Source organism: Leucoraja erinacea, chromosome 16 (genome assembly GCF_028641065.1).
Source record: "Leucoraja erinacea ecotype New England chromosome 16, Leri_hhj_1, whole genome shotgun sequence".
NCBI lineage: Eukaryota > Metazoa > Chordata > Chondrichthyes > Rajiformes > Rajidae > Leucoraja > Leucoraja erinaceus.
This window is the reverse complement of record NC_073392.1, coordinates 19,715,457-19,737,833: the sequence shown is the minus strand read 5'-3', so window position 1 is coordinate 19,737,833 and position 22,377 is coordinate 19,715,457. Positions and strand designations below refer to the sequence as shown.

At 41.8% G+C, this 22,377-nt stretch overlaps 1 protein-coding gene across 1 annotated transcript in view; it reads right to left on the bottom strand.

Moving 5' to 3' along the window:
- Nucleotides 1–10,333, bottom strand: part of grip2b (glutamate receptor interacting protein 2b) — a 385,341-nt gene extending 375,008 nt beyond the window's left edge. Inside the window, exon 1 of the mRNA XM_055647780.1 lies at nucleotides 10,101–10,333. Coding sequence (XP_055503755.1) covers nucleotides 10,101–10,155 — 55 coding nt within the window. The 5' untranslated portion in view covers nucleotides 10,156–10,333. The remainder of the gene's footprint in view (nucleotides 1–10,100) is intronic.
- Nucleotides 10,334–22,377: the final 12,044 nt, after the last annotated feature.

Sequence of the window (22,377 nt, the reverse complement as noted above, 5' to 3'; positions counted from 1 at the left end):
AAGATTTTTCAATGTACCCGCACCTCACCATACTTGTATGCATGGCAATAAACTTGAATATTAAATGCCAGCCATGCACGTATACCAAAGTAAATTAAAGAGAAATTGTTCTACAGCAGTGACATTTAGAATACTTACACAGAACAAATTCTTATTACTGTACCTTTTAAAATATTTTCAAAAAATAGTAGAATCAAATAATTTGGAAAATGTTAAGCAATAATGGAAACACAAGAAACTGTAGATACTGAAAGCTTGTCCAAAGAACAAACTGCTGGAGGAACTCAGTGGATCAGGCAGCAACTGTGGAGGGAAATGGGCAGACGGCCTTTTGGGTTGGAACTCTTCTTCATACTGATAGAGTAGCAAGGAGAGAAAACCGGTAAAGAGAGATAGGAATGGGGAAAAACAGTACTGGTCAGACTATCAAGATTCCATGGGCTTATTGTACTCGATTCCCCTATTCTGGGCAAAAGACTCTGTGCATCTATTCCTCTCATGAATTTTTATACCTCTATAAAATCTCCCCTCATCCCCCTGCGCTCCATGGAATAGAGACCCAGCCTACTCAACCTCTCCCTATAGCTCACACCCTCTAGTCCTGGCAACATCCTCGTAAATCATTTCTGAACCCTTTCAAGCTTGACGATGTCTTTCCTATGACATGGTGCCCAAAACTGAACACAATATTGTAAATGCGGTCTCACCAACGTCTTTTACAGCTGCAACATGTCCTCCCAACTTCTATACTCAATGTTCTGACTGATGTTTTGACCAACTTATCTACCTGCAACTCGACCTTCAAGGAACCATGCACCTGTACTCCTAGATCCCTCTGCACTACAACACTACCCAGAGGCCTACCATTTACTGTTTAGGTCCTGCTTTTGTTTGACTTACCACAATGCAACACCTCACACTTCTCTGCATTAAATTCCATCAACCATTCCTCCGCCCACTTGGCCATCGATCCAGGTCCTGCTGCAATCGTTCACAACCATCTTCACTATCTGCAAAACCACAAACTTTTGTATCATCAGCAAACTTGCTAATCTTGCCCGGTATGTTCTCATCCAAATCATTGATGTAGATGACAAACAGTAAAGGGCCCAGCACCAAAATGAGGCACACCACTAGTCACAGGCATCCAGTCTGAGAAACAACCTTCCACCATTTCTCTTTGCTTCCTTCCATGGAGCCAATTTGTTATCCATTCAGCTATCTCTCCTTGGATCCCACGCGATCTAACATTCCAGAGCAGCCTGCCATGCGGAACCTTGTCGAACGCCTTACTGAAGTCCATGAACACAACATCTACAGCTTTACCCTCAAGCAAAGTTATCCATGTTTGGACATTTCACTATTCAATATGCCATCGGCACCTTCAAATTATACTGCTTCAAAGTCCTTTGAATAAAATGTGTTTCTGTTGGTAGGCAAATAATGTTGTTTTCAGAGCCAATACTGCACCAGTTGCCATTTTGAAATCTTGAGAAGGGACAGATAACGGTTCGAAGTTTAGGTAGGCAGATAAATAAAAAAGGTTACACAGAAAAGCTGGAGAAACTCAGCGGGTGCAGCAGCATCTATGGAGCGAAGGAAATAGGCAACGTTTCGGGCCGAAACCCTTCTTCAGACCTTATAAAAGGTAAATAAAAAAGGTATCCATCTTGCTCACCCTCAGTTAGCTTTTGGAACAACATGCGTGTACCATAAACACTGCTACAAACCCAGCAGGCGTCAATTCAATCCTGAAAACATAACAAAGTGGTCCCTTCCTGATGATACAGTATTTTTTCAATTAAACTGGAAATTTCTGAATTGCCCAATGATACAGAAAGTATTAGCAGAGAGCATTAATTTGATGCCCCAAACAAATTGAACTATCAGTATTGCACAGTGAGTGACTAGAATTAGATACCAGAGCAATAATTTTATACTGAGTGCACAGTGCAATGATCCTGAAACTAAACAAATTCACAGATTAAGAAGTTCTCTTTTTCTGCAAAGGCTTCAGAATTCCCATTGTACATTTTTCTAATTGTTTTAAATATTTCAAATATGGGACCTGCTCGCAGTAACAAAGTAGAGAAGGCATACATCTTTTCATCCATGCTCATTTACGCTGTCGGCAATCAGAATCATTCACTTGTACCTCCTCATATATCTATGAGACAAATATACTAGTGTGGCTACCATATTCAAACAGTCTGCAAGATCGGCACGGTGAGGCTAATAATAATAATAATAATAAACTTTATTACGGACTCAAGGTCCAGACAAGGGGCAATATTACATTTTTTTTAAATGCAATGCATATTAAAAAATATATCTAAAAGTACATAAAATCTTAGTATATCACTTATAAAAGCATCAAAAATTATTATTTTTAAAAAAAACACACAATACATGAGTTAAAAATCCAGATTAAAAGAATGATCAATGTCCTACAACGAGACAACGATACCAGTGTCTCCACAGCTGGGATTCGTAGCGTGTAGTGCTGACCCTTATGTTTGACAAGGCCACAATAAGCACATTTTTAAAGTCATTTATCCTGCAAATGAATTTATACATGTGATTTCTTAGGATAGCTTCTAAAGTACTGACTCCTGCAGCCACAAACATATTACTGGCACTACACCATCTAGGTTTCCTTAGCAGTGTTCTCATGGCATCGTTATATGCCACCTTTAGTCTCTGCATACTTGTCTTTCCATAGTTCGACCACAGGTGCGCAGTGCAGAGTGGTGTGCAGTATGCTCTAAATAGCGACATCTTCACCACATCTGCACACGCACCAAATTTACGCAAGAGAATATTCGCCTGTACATACAGCATGCGTCGTTGCCTATAAATATCCTCATCATCTGTCATTTGTTCTGTAATAAAATGCCCTAGATATTTAACCTTATTATAGACACTAAGATTATTGTCAGACAATATAAAATCAGTAAATTTTAGACATTTATCCTCTTTGGTTCTACAGATCATAACAGCACTCTTACTAGCATTATATTTAATATCATGTTGCACACCATACACAGAACATATAGTAAGGAGCTGCTGGAGACCAGCGCTAGATGGACTAACGACCACAAAATCATCTGCATACATAATATGGTTCACTAAAATATTACCAATCACGCACCCAGTTTTACAGGCTTTCAATTGTTTGGACAGATCATCAATATATAGATTAAAACTAATAATGGGAAATGCTCATAGATTTACTTGCCATCAAACTCTGGGCAGCATTAACATAATAGAAGACATTATTAGAAAAACTGCCGAATGGGTCAAGTGTTAAATTAACTTCAATACAGATAGATAGGAGATGTGACACATTAGTAATCAAAATGCAAAGAGCAATGGGTTCCAGAGTCGCAGATGGGCAAAACATTAGCAGCAGCCACAGGTTAGTAAAGCAATTGAAAATACTGCCAAGGAAATGTGAACAAATGGAATTCATAAGTAGTAAAGTCATGTTAAACTTGGGACTCTTTGTCAGATCCATGTAAATGATCCATGTCAGATCCATGCTAATCCAGGGTTTTATGTGTAGTTCCAGACCAAATGTTTACAATGATCAAGAATGGATGAGGATGTTGTTTTATTTCTTTCCACTTTTGCAAATCCCAAGGGAAGATCCAGAAGTCTTTAAAATTGTGAATGGAGGGCACAGGGCAGGGTATTGCGAGAATGCTTTTTCTAACAAAAAAAAATCAACCCTAAAGGGAAGATAGTCGAGGCACAAATCCAAGAAGAAAATAAAGATGAATTTCTTTGCTCAGAAAATGAATGTGGAAATTGTCGACACAGGGATTTGCTGAGGTAAATAGCTCAGACACCTTCAAGAGGTCTCCAGTTCTCTGAAAGGAGGGACAAACAAATAGAAAGGCATTAAACAAAGAAAAAACTGAAATAATTGTTTTTGGAGCCAAGGAAGAACGATTAGCACCCAGCTTCAAATGGTAATGCTAAAAACAACAAACCAAGCCAGAAACTTAGGAGTAGTCATGGACTCAGACCTGAACTTCACCAGCCACATAAAAAGTCATAAAGTCAGCCTACTATCACCTAAAGAATATATCAAGGATTAAAGGACTTATGTCTCAGCAGGATTTGGAAAAACTTGTCCATGCATTTATCTTCAGCAGGCTCGACTACTGTAACAGTGTCTTTACAGGTCTCCCTAAAAAGTCGATCAGACAGCTGCAGTTAATTCAGAACGCTGCTGCTCGAGTCCTCACTAAGACCAAAAAAGTAGATCATATTACTCCAGTTCTGAGGTCTTTACACTGGCTTCCTGTCTTTCAAAGAATTGATTTCAAAATACTACTGTTGGTTTACAAAGCACTGAATGGTTTAGGGGCAAAATACATTTCTGATCTTCTGCTTAGCTACGAACCACCCAGACCTCTCAGATCGTCTGAGATAGGTCTGCTCTGTGTCCCCAGAGTCAGAACTAAACATGGAGAGGCAGCATTTAGTTTTTATGCACCACATATCTGGAACAAACTCCCAGAAAACTGCAGGTCTGCTGCAACTCTCAGCTCTTTTAAATCTAGACTAAAGACTTTTCTGTTTTCCGCTGCCTTTCAGTAAACAATACAATTTATTAATTACCTATATTGCACTGTAACTTCAATTCCTGGTTTTATTCTATTTTAAATATTTTATTTGATTGCTTTTAATTTTGTAATTATTTTATCTGAATAATCTAATAATTGTTTTACATCTAAATGTCATTTCATATGTGTTTCTTTCCAATGCTTATAATGTTTTATGTAAAGCACTTTGAATTACCTTGTTGTTGAAAGGTGCTATACAAATAAACTTGCCTTGCCTTGCCTTGCTGAAACCGTGTGATGGAAGAGGCCAAATGGGAGAAGATTCATGTGGAGAAGAACATCAGTCATGGTTATTAAGGCAGAATGGCCTGCTCTAATCCACACCAAACAATCAAATTGTAAAGGGCATCCTTGGTGCCAAGATGGAACTATTCTGTGATGAAAATTAGATACAAAAAAAATTCTATTATCAAATTTTAATTAGTAAGTTGTTGGTATAAGAAACAAAGTGGCCTGATTACCAACAACTGTAATTAAAAAACGAGAAGGGAGTCTGTGGGGAGTTATCAAAGCATGGCTCTTAATTCAGCTTGCTATGAGAAGAGTAGATGGCTTTTTACATGCTCAAATGGGTTAAAATATTATATGGAATAAAATGAACTCACAATCACCAAACACGTCATTCATTCATTCATGATCAGACTACGATCCACCATCCCTACAAAAAGGCCACTGAAATTCTCAAATCTCTGACAAGATAGGGAATACCCATCTCAATTCTAGTTCGGCTGGCCACTTGGCCTTGGCTAATGTCAGAGTTTGTACCAAAAAAAAATGTAAATGTTAGAAGAGAAATTATCTTATAATTCATTTGCTTGGCATTAATGAGATTTTGCTTACACCCAACTGGTTTCATCTCAAGGGTAATTAATAGGTCACAAGCATTTTGAAATGTCTCTGAGACACTAGACTTTATGCAAAAGCATTTTTTTTTCTACTCCACTGCTCAGATTAATCTGGCTCAGGGTCAAGTTTGTGATATTTAGCCTGTTGTCTGAGGCCATCCTCTAGTTTAAGGCTGCTTGTAAACTAACAATTATTTCGTATGCATGTTCATTTGAAGCACCTATCAATGACAGGCTAACCTTTCCTTACATATAAAGAAATTGCTACTGGTATATGGACAACTCCTGCAAAGCAGCATTTATTTCCAACCCTGTCTGCCTCAAGGGCCCCAGAGAAAGCGTCTACCTGTGTTACTTGACAGATTATTATAGACAGAAAGAACAAAATATCAGCTGAAGGAGGAGAGTAGATGGTGATCAGAAGGCTTCTTTACTCAATCTCTTGCCCATCAATAAATGGTTGTGGTGACTGGCTGTATACACAAACACTGTAGATCACAGTAACATCCCAACTGTACCACTGTAGACTTGTTATCCTGAGCTAGCCATACCTCATAGCTGTTTCAGTCTAGCTGCACGATAGAAAATTGTCTAGGTACAGTAGATTTAATACGCTATTAGTACGGAAAATGCATTCACACACATTATTGCTATCTCCTCTCTAACTACAGCCCTTTTTACCCAACATGAGCTCGATTATACCTGTTGATGTCAACTATCCACAACATTTGGGCAGTGTATGATCGGATTTGTTCGATATAGATATCAGAATGGCTTTTAATTTATACTTGAGCTCAATGATCAGCAAAATGATTGAAGGCATAAAGCATGTCTTACAAGCCAACACTTGGTGCATTGATGCTGGTTTCACCAGGTTCATTTGCGCCTGAACATTATTTAAGCCCTGGGTCAAACATGGACAAAGAAGGTGACTTCCAAAGCGAGGTATGACCTTTTTCAACATCAGAGCAGCTTTTAACTGGAAAGAAAAGGTCAGCAGTCTGAAATTGTATCTCTGTGCCCTCTCCACAGATCCTGTCTGAACTACCCAACACTTCCAGCGCTTTCTGCTTTTATTTCTGCAATTTAGCATGGCATTAACAAGATCCAGTGAAAAGGAAATCAATGGAGAATGTTTGTTAGTCTCATCCACAACAAAATAAAATGGATGCAGTTGTTGAAGACCAGTCACTTTATCCTAAGTATATTTGTTACAGAATTTCCTCAGGCCAGTGTTGTGAGCCTTGCCTTATTCAACTCAATGATCAATGACCATCCTTCCCATCACAAGACCAGCAGCAGGAATATTTCTTGATGATTGCAGAGAATTCTACTTCATCTGCAACTTCTCAGACAATGAAGTACCGCTTTCCTGTAAGTGGTAAGAGCCATGGATTTATGTGGCCAGTAACATTGATACCACATACGCACCAGCTGGTGATCAAATACTAGAGAGAGTCTAACTCACTCCCCTTGACATTCAATGGCATTATGATTAACAACTCATTCACCATCTATAAGCTTATGACAGTGGGGAGAATCAAAGACCTCAAAAATATTGTGGCAACAACACAGGTTAGATGCTGGATATATGACAGTGAGCGACTTATTGCCTAATACCCTCAAACCATGGGTGTGTACCATCTGCAAGGATTTCTGCAATAACTTCCCAAGCCTCCTTGATGGGGTCTGCCAAACCTCTATCATCAGTTAGGACATCAAACAAATGTGAACAATAAAGTACCCCACCAAGTTACACACCATCTGCCTTTATCATAGCTGGACAGTGGACAAATCCCTGGAACTCCCAACCAAAACTGAGGGAGTGTTATTATACCACTACTATGTATTGGAAAGCATCACTGCCTCAAATCCAACTAGGATTGGATAATCAATGCAGATCTGCCAGCATTACTCACATCCGATGAATGAATAACAAATATTCATGTGAGGCTTTCTTAAAAATGTAGAAAATAGTAGTTGCTTTGCTGAAAAATGCAGCAGACAGTTTCTGCACAGTAAGGTTCCACATACAGATTAATAAATGCAGTGATAATTTTTGGTTGAAGGATCAATGCTTCCTATATTTTTTGATTCAGGCCATTGTCTTTTGAGTGCAGATGAACAGGCAGTTAACGTGTCAACCAAATGACAAGGATGTCTAACAATGTTCCAACATGCTGAACTGAAGTGCCAGAATTCTACCTCAGCAGACAGCATGCTATCAACTGAGCCAAGCTGATACCAGTGAATCTTCCATGTGCTGTGCACAATGAGGCAGGTAATCTGCAGTTACTGAGCTTGTAGGGTGCCACATTACGTGGATGCATTGGAACAGTTTGTTCTGTTGCCGACTGAAGTCTGATTGTTATTAAATAAGCACTTTACGAGGTCAGAATTTAATTTCTCATCTGGCACAACTGAAATCTTAACTTGCTCAGATATACGGTATGTGTTTTCTGAAGTCATACTCCTTATTTGGTGGTGAAAATGCTGAAAGTTAGCAGATATTCTGGCTTCTGCATTAAATCATAGTCTTCTGTTCATTATAATTTGCTTTGAAGTGTGACAAAACAAATTTAAGTGTAACACTTTAGGTGTGACAAACAGGAATTGCATGATAAATATTACCCAGTGTTGAACATTCTTGATTCAACTCACCATTGTATCTCCCTTTATTTTACATTTGAGTGTTTCTGCTCTCAATCATGGCTGCAGTAATGTGAAGTTTCAGCCTTGCCCACTTGCACATTAGAGCTGTTCCAATAACAGTGAATGGGAACAGTATTATCATTAATCATACAAGAATTAATTGGACAAAATTACGTATTAAAATATGAAAATGGTGGAGTATAGCTCAATTCCAATGAGCCACTTTTCTATCTTGTGTCTCCAGTCTCTGAGCCATGATTAGCCAGCACACAGCCAATACATTTGCCTTCTCTGATCCCACAGAAACGTCTGGTAATCTGATCCTAGTTCAGTTCTTTGGATCAGGCTTTTTATTTTTCTTAATGAGGATTCAGAGAGACTCACATGCAAGAAAACACAGAAAATGTCAGCGGTGGATTCACTTGGTCCTCAGGCCTCCAAGGCCATGGATTTCAGCAAAGGACCCAACAGAGGGGAAGGAGAGAGCAAGCCTTTGTTTCTTGGAATTTCGGGTGCTGTTCCTGTTAATACCAGGACTCTTTCCATCTCTCACTTGGGAGCACCAAGGTGTGAAGGAAATGAGGAATCATGAATCAACCCTAGGTGGTGACAGTGAAGAGGACAGGAGGACCTACCCAGGCTGGGAAGATGTGGGTTGGTTCAATGTACCTCCCTGTCCAATTCTGTCACTCTTCTACCTCCTCACCACCTTCTCTCTCCCTCTCTCTGATACCACACAGCTCTGCTCTAAGATCTTTGCCACACAGGGCAACCTCTGATGATCCAATCCCGACATGCCCTCCCAGGGGAAAGACGCCTGAAGCCATTCCAGGGCTGCTCGTGAGCAGCCCCTAGTGGTCAGTGAGCTGCTGCTCCATCCAGGGGGGCAGCTTTACAGCCACTGTACTGCAAAAGGCAGATGTGAAAGGTTCAGAAATGATAGTGTGTATGGATGGGGTGGGGGTGGGGGGGGGGGGGGGGGGGGGGGGGGGGTAAAAAGTTCTACAGCGCCTTTTGCTAAATCCCATGCACAGTAAGAAGACCACTGGAATAAAGGTTAATTAACACTGGAATATGGGGAATAACAGCTTGTGTATATTTTTCAATTGAAGTGATAAAGACATCAAAAGGCTAAGCAGGGGACACCCAGCGCGCGGTGCTGCAATCGCCTCTCTGGACTTGCCATCGACATCACCCATTCGCAGGCGTACATATACCGCTTTAATTGGAAGTTTGCATTGTGCTTTGAGCTGAAAAATAATGTGGAGGCAGTAACGAGAGGGTAGCGATATCCCACAGCGGGTCAATCCAAATCATCTCTCCTAGCTCTCCTGCAGTTCCTTCTTGAACACAACATCTCTCCTGGTCCTTGGACCATAAACTTTAATGACTGACTGAAACTAAATCTATTTCCAGCCACTGCTGCCACATCGGGAGCGAACGCGCACATCTTCCCTTCATTTATTTATTTTTTAAACAACCGATCCTGCATTTTTAAACCAGCAAACTCTAAAATAACTATTCACAATTCTTTGCCAAGGGACCAGCACACGTGTATATTACATAGCAACATAAACATGGTCTCATAATAACACCGCAGCTCGTTGTATTGCAAGCTACTGCTCAATGTAAACATATATAATGAAATCATCTTGACGATTCTTGTTGATATATGCACACAAATTGACAGAGCGAAAACAAGGCTGACACAAAGCACCATGTTTACTTTTAATGAACCACAGATCTCGTTTTATTTTAAAGGGTAAGCAAAGAGAAGGAGAAAAAACAGATCCCTGCGAGAATTGGGAATCCGACGCCTACTACACAGCGAGTATCGTCGCAAGATGCAGATCCAGTCTCTGTGAGAATGCACGCACAAAGCAGAGCTCCTGCAGACCGATCCATCCCATTGCAATTCCAACATATGTATATAGATTGTCACGCACATTAAAACAAAACACTTGCTTACCTTCGTCGTGCAGTTTCTGCAAGCAGGAAGTGAAGCTCTTCCTCCAGCCCGGCATCTCTGTTCGGTTCCTGATGGAGAGAGAAATATAATCGGTGGAAGTGACTTCCCCTCCGAGCTCTCGCCTCAGCCCAGGGCGGCCGTTGAGTCAGCGCTGGTCGCTGGGTTCCGCGATTACCATCTTCCGTGCTGCTGCTCCTGCTGTCCCCTCGCCTCGTTGTCGACTGCCAGGCAGAGCGCCGGTCAGCTCCCTACCTGCAGTCCCCCTCCCCTGCCCGTCCCCAGATGCGAGGGGGACCTTCTACCCCTCCCCCCCTTCCCCCAACCCAGAAAGACCCTCCTCGACAGAATCACCCCAAAACAGACGCCCGTCCCTCACCGTGGGAGACCCAGCAACCATCACCCCCAACACCTCGGCTGACCCTCTCTCTCTCTTTCTCCCATCACATTAAACCATGGGACAACTTCCCACTCATCTCTACCCTGCCGGGATAACTCTTCCCTCCTTCTCCCCCTCAACCATCAAACAAAGACCTACCCACCTCAGCATGTTGAGGGTGATTGCCAGCACTTCATGGGAGAACCTCATACTCCCACCCCCAAGTCATGAAGAGCCTCCTAACTACCATGATGAAAGAAACATCCCACTTTCTAGAGGTGATCCTTCTCCCCTGAACAAACCGTAAGATTCTCAGCCTGAACGAACAGTAAGATTCATATATCTGCAACGCTCATCTGCATGGATTGCGAAGGACATTAATAGACCTTCATATCTGTGTTAACAACTTCTCTATCTTTCCTTTCCAATTAGATGCATTTCCCATTTTACCCCTATTATGTGTTTAAACAATAAACTGTCTTCACTTCCATCTGGGACCCCAGTAGCCCTTCTAGGTGAGACAGAGGTTCACATACACCTCCTTTAACCATGTATATTGCATTCGGAGCTCCCAATGTGGCCTCCTCTACATGGCAAAACCAAGTGTGGACTAGGTCACCGTTTTGTTGAACACTTGCGAAGGCTCATTGGATCTCATGATTACTAACCATTTTAACTCCTCTTCCTATTGCCATAGTAACCTTTCTGTTCTGGTTCTCCTCCATTGCCAGAGTGAAGCCATTGGAGGAACAGCACTTCATATTCCATTTGGGTAGCTTACAACCTGGTGGTATGAACATTGAATTCTCCACTTTTAGGTAACTAACCTACAAACAACCCCCCCCTCCCCCCTTTCTTTCCCAAGCACCCCCGCCCCTTCTGTTCACCTATCACTTGCCAACCTTTGTTCTGCCTCACCTCTCTTCCATCTTTCTCACCCCCCCACAACTGGTCTGAAGAAGGATCACGATCCAAAACGTCACCTATCCATGTTCCCCAGAGATGCTACTTGACCAGCTGAGTTACTCCAGCACGTTGTGTCTTTTTTCCACCTACCACTTCCCAGGTTTTGTCTTGCTTCCATCCCCTTTCCAGCTTTCTCTCTCCTACTGGGTAACACGGTGGCACAGTGGTAGAGTTGCTGCTTTACAGCTTCAGGGACCAGGGTTCGACCTTGATTATGCGTGTTTGTCTATACAGAGTTTGTACATTCTCCTCGTGACCTGCGTGGGTTTTCTCCAGGATCTCCAATTTCCTCCTACACTCCAAAGATACACATGTTTCTAGGCTAATTGTCTTGGCATAATTGTAAATTGTCCCTAGCATGTGTAGGATAGTGTTAGTGTGTGGGGATCGCTAGTCCGCGGACTCGTTGGGCCGAAGTGCCTGCTTCTGCGCTGTGTCTCTAAACTAAGCTAAACTACTACTACTGAAGAAGAGTCCCAACCTAAAACATTTTATGTCCATTCCCCCTATAAATACTGCCTGTCCTACTGAGTTACTCCAGTACTGTGTTTTAATCTGATACCTGTAGCCTGTAGGACCTCAGTGAACATGTTGACACGTTCCAAATTTGGAGGAGTTACTTACCATGGGATCAGTGGATCAGAGTTCATATTGCTCCCATATTCAATTATTCCATGAACGTCCCAGACCTGAAACGTTGGCTCGGCTTCTATCTCCTCAGATGCTGCCTGACTTGCTGAATGCTCTTCAGATTTCCAGCACCTGCAGTTTTTTTTTAATTTGATTTGCAAATTAGTCACGTGAATGAATCTGACAGCCAGTAAAGAGAGTCAAGAACTATGTTTGGGTGTTATCTGTATTCACCCAAAACAAAAAGCTTAATCCGCAGATGAACTCCCAGGTGTTGCTGTAAAATAGACAACGTCCCTAATCTTTCTATTAGTACCTGTAGATGGTTTATGCATGCAACCAATAATATAGCTACCTCAGTACTACTAACCCCGCCTTAGTTATCATTTATAATAACGCCTTCTTCTCCCTCTGCGCAGTACAGTAGCAGACTGGGATCAGTGACTACTTATGTATTGTTTAACCCTGTGTTCTCATTAAAGACCATTGTCAAGTTACACGTGTGTAATGACTTATTTACAGTACGCATCCCACCCACCTCCTCCCTTTATTATATATATTAAAATGCATTTAATTTCTAATTAAAGTTTGGAGCCGTTTTTTTTTTAACATATACTGAACATATATATATTCTATAAATCAGCATTAACATTAAATTGGCAGAATCTCAATGGCAGAAGGTAAATTAAATGGACTTTGGTTTTTCTTGCTTGACAATATCTGACTACGCACCATCCAATCAAGTGTCCCACGTCCGCTGCAGTCGGGAGTTTAAATCTTTATTCCTGTAAGGGGGATCCATCTGACTGAGCACAGCAGCTGAGGAAGGACAGAGGGCGAGTTGAGGGTTATCAATGGTGACTGTGGGGAAATGAGTATTATAGGGAAGCACTATTTCACCTCAAATATAGCTCTATGCTGGTGAGGGATGAACAGTCAGACAATAATTGTGAATAATTGTGAAACAATGTCCTAGTCTTTGGGAGAGGTTGGATAGAAATAAGAACTGGAGTGGGCATTCAAGTCATTCCGTTATTCATTTAGATATGTACAGATTCAATATCCAATAATATCCCTAACATACAAAAAAAATACCCAATATAGCTTTAGCTTTCTATCAGTTGAATCATCATCTCAATAATTCTTTAGTGCAAGTTAGTTGCAAATTTCTATTCCACTTTCTGTGGATAGTTGATGATCATGTCTGATTGAGTAGATTCTAATTTGAAGGTTCTTCCCCACTGCTCCAACCTCTGAAGAAAAAAGTTCAAAATGCAGAATTTGAAATGAAATGATTATCCATCAAAACCTCCCTCTCACATGACAGTATCTTATTCATTAATCCCCTTAAAGGACTCAAAAATGATGTTGAAGGAATCTGACTGACTCTGCCAGAGATTAGTGTTCTATGTTTGAAGGAATGGGTTAAAGAAAAATCAACTGAATTCAGTGTGGCAGCCGTTACATGAGTTGCAAAAAAAGCAAGATTAAGCAGTGGAACAGAGAACTTGGAATAAATCAGCAGTCGTCACTCACAGAACAAATGCTACATTTGTAATCCTGTGCAGAATTAAAAGGGATTTACGAAAAAAGTAAACACGTGAACGGAAGGTTTTGATAGATAGTAATTTCATTTTAAATTCAGCATTTCTTCAGAAACAACTAAATTGTCAGATAAGTTCAAAGTGAAAAGCATAATGGAAATGGCACGCCAATTTCCCAGCCTGATTTCATCTGCCTGGTAATATTGCTGTTGCTTCGAAGGAGTTGTATTCCGCAAACCCTGTTCCCTTGCTGTTCTGCCTAGCTATCGCTGGCTTGCTTGGATGGTGAAATGCTCCACGGTCGATTGACTTGGGAGGCTAGCTTCCACATGTGGGCTCAGAGTGCCATGCAACCATGAGAAGGGTCGTCACACTCTTCCATGTAGGGTTGCAAACGTTCTCACTCTCAAATAAGGGACAAAAGGTCAAAATGAGGGACAAATTCCCGACGGCAATTCTTTGACCGACTTGTCCGTGGTCTGGACTGCACACAAAGCCCAGCGGGCGGGCTATCTGGGGAGTTTTGGTCCGGGCGTTGGACTTTGCGCCTCATAAAACTCCTCAGCTGGCCCGCCAGCTGAGTTTTTTGTTCTGCTGCACGCAAAGTCCAGCACCCCATCCAACTCATGAATGGATAATCGGGCATGAGAAGGAGGGGTGGTGGTGACCACGGGCAAAGCGCAGTTGCTGCACTCCATGGGCTGCACTAAGTCGGGATGGGTGAGGCGGGGCTGGACGCAGCGCTCTGACCTGACAGCCCCCTCGAACCGAGTAGTAGCAGTCAAATATGGGGCAAAGGCGGTCCCGTATCGGGCAAACCAATTTAGCCCAATATACAGGATGTCCCTGGTTTTCAAGGGAAATTGGACATCTTGTTCGGAAAAAGAGGGAGATCTACAATAATTATAGGCAGCATGAAGTAAATGAGGTGCTTGAGGAGTATAAGGAATGTAAAAATAATCTTAAGAAAGAAATTAGAAAAGCTAAAAGAAGATATGAGGTTGCTTTGGCAAGTAAGGTGAAAGTCAATCCAAAGGGTTTCTACAGCTATATTAATAGCAAAAGGATAAAGAGGGATAAAATTGGTCCATTGGAGAGACAGAGTGGACAGCTATCTGCAGAGCCAAAAGAGATGGGGGAGATATTGAACAATTTTTTTTCTTCGGTATTCACCAAGGAGAAGGATATTGAATTATGTGAGGTAAGGGAAACTAGTAGAGTAGCTATGGATACTATGAGGTTCAAAGTAAAAGAAGTACTGACACTTTTGAAAAATATAAAAGTGGATGTCTCCAGGTCCTGACAGGATATTCCCTAGGACATTGAGGGAAGTTAGTGTAGAAATAGCCGGGGCTATGACAGAAATATTTCAAATGTCTTTAGAAACGGGAATAGTCCCCGAGGATTGGCGTACTGCGCATGTTGTTCCATTGTTTAAAAAGGGTTCTAAGAGTAAACCTAGCAATTATAGACCTGTTAGTTTGACTTCAGTGGTGGGCAAATTAATGGAAAAGATACTTAGAGATAATATATATAAGCATCTATATAAACAGGGTCTGATTAGGAACAGTCAACATGGATTTGTGCCTGGAAGGTCATGATTGACTAATCTTCTTGAATTTTTTGAAGAGGTTACTAGGGAAATTGACGAGGGTAAAGCAGTGGATGTTGTCTATATGGACTTTAGTAAGGCCTTTGACAAGGTTCCTCATGGAAGGTTGGTTAAGAAGGTTCAACTGTTGGGTATAAATGCAGGAATAGCAAGATGGATTCAACAGTGGCTGAATGGGAGAAGCCAGAGGGTAATGGTGGATGGCTGTTTATCGGGTTGGAGGCAGGTGACTAGTGGGGTGCCTCAGGGATCTGTGTTGGGTCCTTTGTTGTTTGTCATGTACATCAATGATCTGGATGAAGGTGTGGTAAATTGGATTAGTAAGTATGCAGATGATACCAAGATAGGGGGTGTTGTGGATAATGAAGAGGATTTCCAAAGTCTACAGTGATTTAGGCCATTTGGAAAAATGGGCTGAAAGATGGCAGATGGAGTTTAATGCTGATAAATGTGAGGTGCTACACCTTGGCAGGACAAATCAAAATAGTACATACATGGTAAATGGTAGGGAATTGAAGAATACAGTTGAACAGAGGGATCTGGGTATAACCGTGCATAGTTCCTTGAAGGTGGAATCTCATATAGATAGGGTGGTAAAGAAAGCTTTTGGTATGCTAGCCTTTATAAATCAGAGCATTGAGTATAGAAGCTGGGATGTAATGTTAAAATGTACAAGGCATTGGTGAGACCAAATCTGGAGTATGGTGTACAATTTTGGTCGCCCAATTATAGGAAGGATGTCAACAAAATAGAGAGAGTACAGAGGAGATTTACTAGAATGTTGCCTGGGTTTCAACAACTAAGTTACAGAGATAGGTTGAATAAGTTAGGTATTTATTCTCTGGAGCGCAGAAGGTTAAGGGGGGACCTGATAGAGGTCTTTAAAATGATGAGAGGGATAGACAGAGTTGATGTGGACAAGCTTTTCCCTTTGAGAATAGGGAAGATTCAAACAAGAGGACATGACTTCAGAATTAAGGGACAGAAGTTTAGGGGTAATATGAGGGGGAACTTCTTTACGCAGAGAGTGGTGGCGGTGTGGAATGAGCTCCCAGTGGAAGTGGTGGAGGCAGGTTCATTGGTATCATTTAAAAATAAATTGGATAGGCATATGGATGAGAAGGGAATGGAGGGTTATGGTACGAGTGCAGGCAGGTGGGACTAAGGGAAAAAAAATTTGTTCGGCATGGACTTGTAGGGCCGAGATGGCCTGTTTCCGTGCTGTAATTGTTATATGGTTATATGGTCCCAGCTAATACGGGACAGTTGGCAACCCTACTCCCATGACCCTCTCTCAATGGACAGGAATACCTGCAACATATAGTGACAGAAAGAAAGAAAGACACTTATATTTATATAGCACCATGTATAGTTCACAGAGCAAGATCACACAAGGATGATCATGGCCAGATTATTTCTTCATTGTGAGGGATAACTGTTGGCCAACACATCATGGGGATCTTCCTCAGTCCACTTCATTATAACAGTGGAAACCATGATGTGAATCTGAGCAGTTTGAGCTCTGGCAACATCTCTATCCCTCAATGTTGAATTGGTTGTGAGTTATTATTATGTGTCTAGAATGGGACCTTCCAAGTCAAGATTGAGCTACTGCTGGTGTTTCCGCACCAGATGCCAGTTAAAGGTGAGGATTAGAGCATGATATTGTTTTAAATTGGTGTATCAATTCTCTGAGAGTATGATACAGTATGCCACAGTGACTCCAGGCTCAACTGAAATGGTGCACAAATAATGTGATTGGATTTGACTTTTTTGCTGCAGCTTCACTTGAAGTCGTAGCTAAATCCTCATTCCAGATGATTTCACAATTTTCTTTTCTCTTAGACATGTGAAGAGATTGGAAAACGTTGCTTGTTTTCCTTCTGCAGAGGAGGTTGTGATGAGATCTCAGAGAAAAACCACAAATCAATTACACTTGGGAGTTGGGACATAGTTACAAGGAGAGACTGGTCCTTTAATAGTGGGAAAAATGGTAAAAAATAAATAAAAAATGACATGATGAAAACATTTTTATTCAGCAAGTGTCTCTGGTCATCAATGCAGGCTGGTTTGATTGTAGTAATTTAAAGGAAGCAGGATAAGTCTCTGAAAGTGAAAAAATGATTGGATTATGTGGAATGAGCAGGCTGGTATGCTGCTTCTCCAGAGAGCCAGTATGAGCTGAATGGCCTCCTGGTTTTCACCATCCTGAACCATTTTGTAATGGCTTTGGGCTCATTCTAGCCGTGTCCAATAGAACATCTCCAGAGCTGAAGAAGCGTTCCAATCACCCATCCTCTTTCTCCAGAAATGCTGCCTGACCTGCTGAATTACTCCAGCACTTCGTGTGTATCTCCAGAGCTACCCATGCCCATTCCATACACATTCTCTAGTCTCATGGAGACTGTGCATTAAATTCTCATTTTACAATTGCTAATGGTTCTGTGTCATATGACCTGGTAATTATATTCTCTGATGAGGTCCCTCGACGCTGAATTTCTATCCATCTTGTGGTAAATAAAACTTCAATAATTGGGGCAGAAACAGGGAACTGCAGACTTTGGAATAGAAAAAAAGGCACAGAGTGTTGGAATAACGCAGAGGGTCAGGCGGAATGTGGAGAGGTGACATTTTGGTTCGGGATCCTTCTTCAGAAATAACTGGGAGACTTCCACCAATATAAATATATCATGCCAGCTTTTAGTGGGCTAGTTTCTACCTATGTGGGTTTGAGAAACCACATGAAATATATTCTTTAATTTTACAAACAAAAATGTCCTGATCATAAATCCCATTGAATTTAGTTTGGTTTGGTTCAGAGATACAGCACGGAACAGGCCCTTCGGCCCACCAAGTCTGTGCTGACCAGCAACCCAGTACACTAGCACTATCCTATTACAACACTGGGGACATTTTACAAATTTTACTGAAGCCAATTAAGCTACAAACCTGCGTGTCTGCAATGTGGGAGGAAACCGGAGTTCCTGGAGAAAACCCATGCGGTCACGGGGGGAACGTACATTCTCCGTACAGACAACACCCGTAGTCAGGATCGAACCTGGGTCTCTGGCACTGTAAGGCAGCAACTTTATTATTGTGGCACTATATCGCCCTATATTGGTAGAAGGAACTTACACAACATATGAATGCCACCAGCAAGGCCCTACATTCTTAAAGAGAGAACCAATCAGAAAGAATGAAGATTTTTCTCTTACGTGCTATTCCTTTCCTTAAAACATAGAGGAAGGTCTTCAACCTGACATCAGTGACCTCGGGTACAGAGCAGTGCGTAGCAGACCGCCTCCTATAACAGATGTTGCTGGCAACAGTTTGAAGAGAAATTAATGTCCGAAAATTCAAGACACAGGTGATTTCATCATCACATCCAAAGCCATCTCAAATGTGCACTGAATGCAGAAGATGCCAAAGTTTTGACATCGCCTTGCGGCTGATGTTTCAGTGGTAAAGATGGAACATTTGCTCATGAACCTGCAAGGAAAGCTTTCCTTTGATAGAGATATCGGTTTCTGCTCATTACGCAAGGCCATGAACCAGTAAAAAGGGAGAGTTGGGATCAGGAACAGAATCAGGTTTAAGGCCATCGGGTGGAAAGATAAAACAGATACCAATAGAAAAGATACAGGATGATATATTCGGATCTTGGAAAGAAAAAGCAAGGTTAAGGCAAGAAATACCCAAATAGATGAAGACGTAGACATTGAATCATACAGCATAGAAACAGGGCCTTCGGCTCACCAAGTCGCTGTCCGCCATCAAGCTCCAATCTATACTAATGCCATTTTTGAAGTGTGATGGAGAGTTAGATTTGAGGCTTGAGGTGAAAGTATTGTCATCATACATCAGTCAGACATATCAGACGAGAGTCTTACAGTTCATTTGGTTCTTAATGGAGTTATTCAGCTCGGAAAATGAAATAATAAAATCCTTGCATTTATCTAGCTGCTTAATGTGTCTGAAAAGTCTTAAAATGCTTTGCAGTGAAATGTTACTTAATTCATCCTTTGAGAAGCATGCACTGAAAGTGAAGCTGTTCACATCTCTGCATGAGAATTGTTTTTAATGCTGCTTGTGACTGTATGAGTGGATGTGCTGGTTTGTGCTGAACTGCACCTTACCTACCAGAAAGAACCTCTATTTGATCCTTGTGTAATACTTGGTAAGTTAATTGCCCTTCGAGTGCTGTGCACTGCAAAGATAATGCAAGCAGCGTCAGTGACTGATGACTACAGAAGGGAAAACACAGCCACACTTTCAATTATTGACTCCTGTTCCGTGACCCCTGAACATCTCTGCTGGAGGAAAATGCATAAGCTGCTGACACTCGCGATCCATTCTGATCAACTAAGGTAGAGGACTATATGGAAAAATTGGCCAGCAAGTTAAAACTTTACCTTGTAAAATGGTGAATAATGTTCCACCAACAATGAGCTTTTTGGAGGAATAGTACATTTGCAGTGGAAAACGTCTGTCTCAACATTATTAACACTTACTGCCAAAAAAGCTTACTACTTACAATATTATTTTATTAACACTTATTGCCAAAAAAACTTACAACTTACTACATTGATGGATGTCAAGATTTTCCATTATTTTTTACAGCCATAAATTAAAATATAAAGATTACCTATTTCAGTTTCATTGTGACAGCAAAATTCTTGATCAATTATTGTCCAATTATTTGGAAATCTTGATGATTTTTCCTCTGACTCACTGTCAAACTGATTTCTGTTCCCTTCGTACCTCCGCGGGACCCTGGTTCCTGCCAACCCCTTTAGTCCCAGGAATGAGTGGGTTAATTTATGATGAGCGTTTGAGCGTACTGGGTCTGTACTCGCTGAAGTTTAGAAGAATTGGGGAGGGACCTCATTGAAATGCACCGAATAATGAAAGGCTTGGATAGAGTAGATGTGGAGAGGATGTTTCCACTGGTGGGAGAGTCTAGGACTAGAGGTCATAGCCTCAGAATTAAAGGACGTTCCATTAGGAAGGAAATGAGAAAGAGTTTCTTTAGTCAGAGGGTGGTGAATCAGTGGAATTTTTTGCAACAGAAGGCTGTGGAAGTCGTCAATGGATATTTTTAAAGCAGAGATAGATAGATTCTTGATTAGTATGGGTGTCAGGGGTTATGGGGAGAAGGCAGGAGAATGGGGTTAGGAGGGAAAGATAGATCAGCCATGATTGAATGGCAGAGTAGACGATGGGCCGAATGGCCTAATTCTGCTCCTATTATATATGGCCTTAGGACCTAAACTTACTGGAACCATTAGAAAGTTTATTATATGAATGGTTAACACCTAAAACAACCTGTGTGGGAGCATTAATAGAAGTAGTCTGGAAAGTTTGCCAGTGGAGCATCACCAAAGAATAAGGATGATGATTAATGGAGTTCAACGTTAGTGCAACATCTGCCCAGTGGGCTGTTGTATAATATGTTGCTCATGTCAAGTCATGTCAAGTCAAGTCGAGTTTATTGTCATGTGAACAAGTATGGCGAGGTACAAGTAGAATAAAAATCTTGCTTGCAGCAGTCACAGGCACATCGACTCAAACCACACACAAAACATCAATTATACATAAATTTGACAAGATTTGAAAAGAAAAAGACTGAAAAATACAAGACAATAGTGCAAAACTCAATAAGAAAACAAGTTAATGTCCTTGCAATATGTGGATCATAGTGTTCCATTGCCAAGGTAGAATAATGATTGTTCAAGACCAGACAGTTGTATGAAAGTAATCGTTCCGAAACCTGGTGAAGTGGGACTTGAGGCTTTTGTACCTCCTGCCTGATGGCAGCAGTGAGAAGAGGGCATGGTCTAGGGGATGGATATCCTTCACGATATATTTCACCTTTTTGAAGCAGTGCTTCATGTAGATACTTATAATGGTAGGGAGAACTGTGCCTGTGATGGACCCGGCTTAGTCCACCATTCACTGCATGCCCTTGCTAGGTAGATACAAAATGCTGGAGTAACTCAGCGGGAGAGGCAGCATCTCTGGAGAGAAGGAATGGGTGACCGTTCGGGTCGAGACCCTTCTTCAGACTGATGTCAGGGGAGTGGGCGGGACAGAAAGTGTAGTCAGTGACAGTAAGATTGGTGGGAAAACTTGGAAGGGGCAGGGGATGGAGAGAGAGAGAGATAGCAAGGGCTACTTGAAGTTAGAGAAGTCAATGTTCATACCACTAGGGTGTAAGTTACATAAACAAAATATGAGGTGCTGTTTCTCCAATTTGCGCTGGGCCTCACTCTGACGATGGAGGAGGCTCAGGGCAGAAAGGTCAGATTGGGAATGGGAGGGGGAGGTAAAGTGCTGAGCAACCAGGATATCAGGTAAGTTAAGGCAGACTGAGCGGAGGTGCTCAGCAAAACAATCGCCAAGCCTGCACTAGGACTCGCCGATATACAGGAGTTGGAACATCAGTACAACTTCTTTGACTGGAACAACAGTAGATGGGGTTGGAAGAGGTGCAAGTTAACCATCTGTCTCACCTGAAAAGGCTGTTGGGGTCCTTAGATAGAGTCGAGGGGGGAGGTAAAAGGACAGGTGTTGCATCTCCTGCGGTTGCAAGGGAAAAGTACCTGGGGAGGGGGTAGTTTGGGTGGGAAGGGACGAGTTGACCAGGGAGTTGCGGAGGGAACGGTTTCTGCGGAAAGCAGAAAGGGGTGTAGATGGGAAGGTGGAGCCAGTATTAGGATCCCATTGGAGGTTGCAAAAATGTTGGAGGACAATTTGCTGTATGCGACAGTTGATGGGGTGGAAGGTGAGGACAAGGGCGACTATCCATGTTACGAATGGTGGGAGGGGGAGCAAGAGCGGAGCTGCGGGATATCGAGGAGACCCTAGTGAGAGCCTCATCTATAACGGAAATGGGGAAACCCCGTTCCCTAAAGAATGAGGACATCTCCAATGACCTGGTATGGAAAACCTCATCCTGGGCGCAGATGCAACGTAGATGGAGGAATTGGGATAGAGTCTTTACAGGAATCAGGGTGGGAAGAAGTGGAATCTAGATAGCTATGGGAGTCAGTGTATGGGGTTTGTAGTAGATGTCGGTCAATATTCTGTCTCCTGTGATGGAGACGGTGAGATCTAGAAATGGTAGGGATAAATCTGAGATGGTTCAAG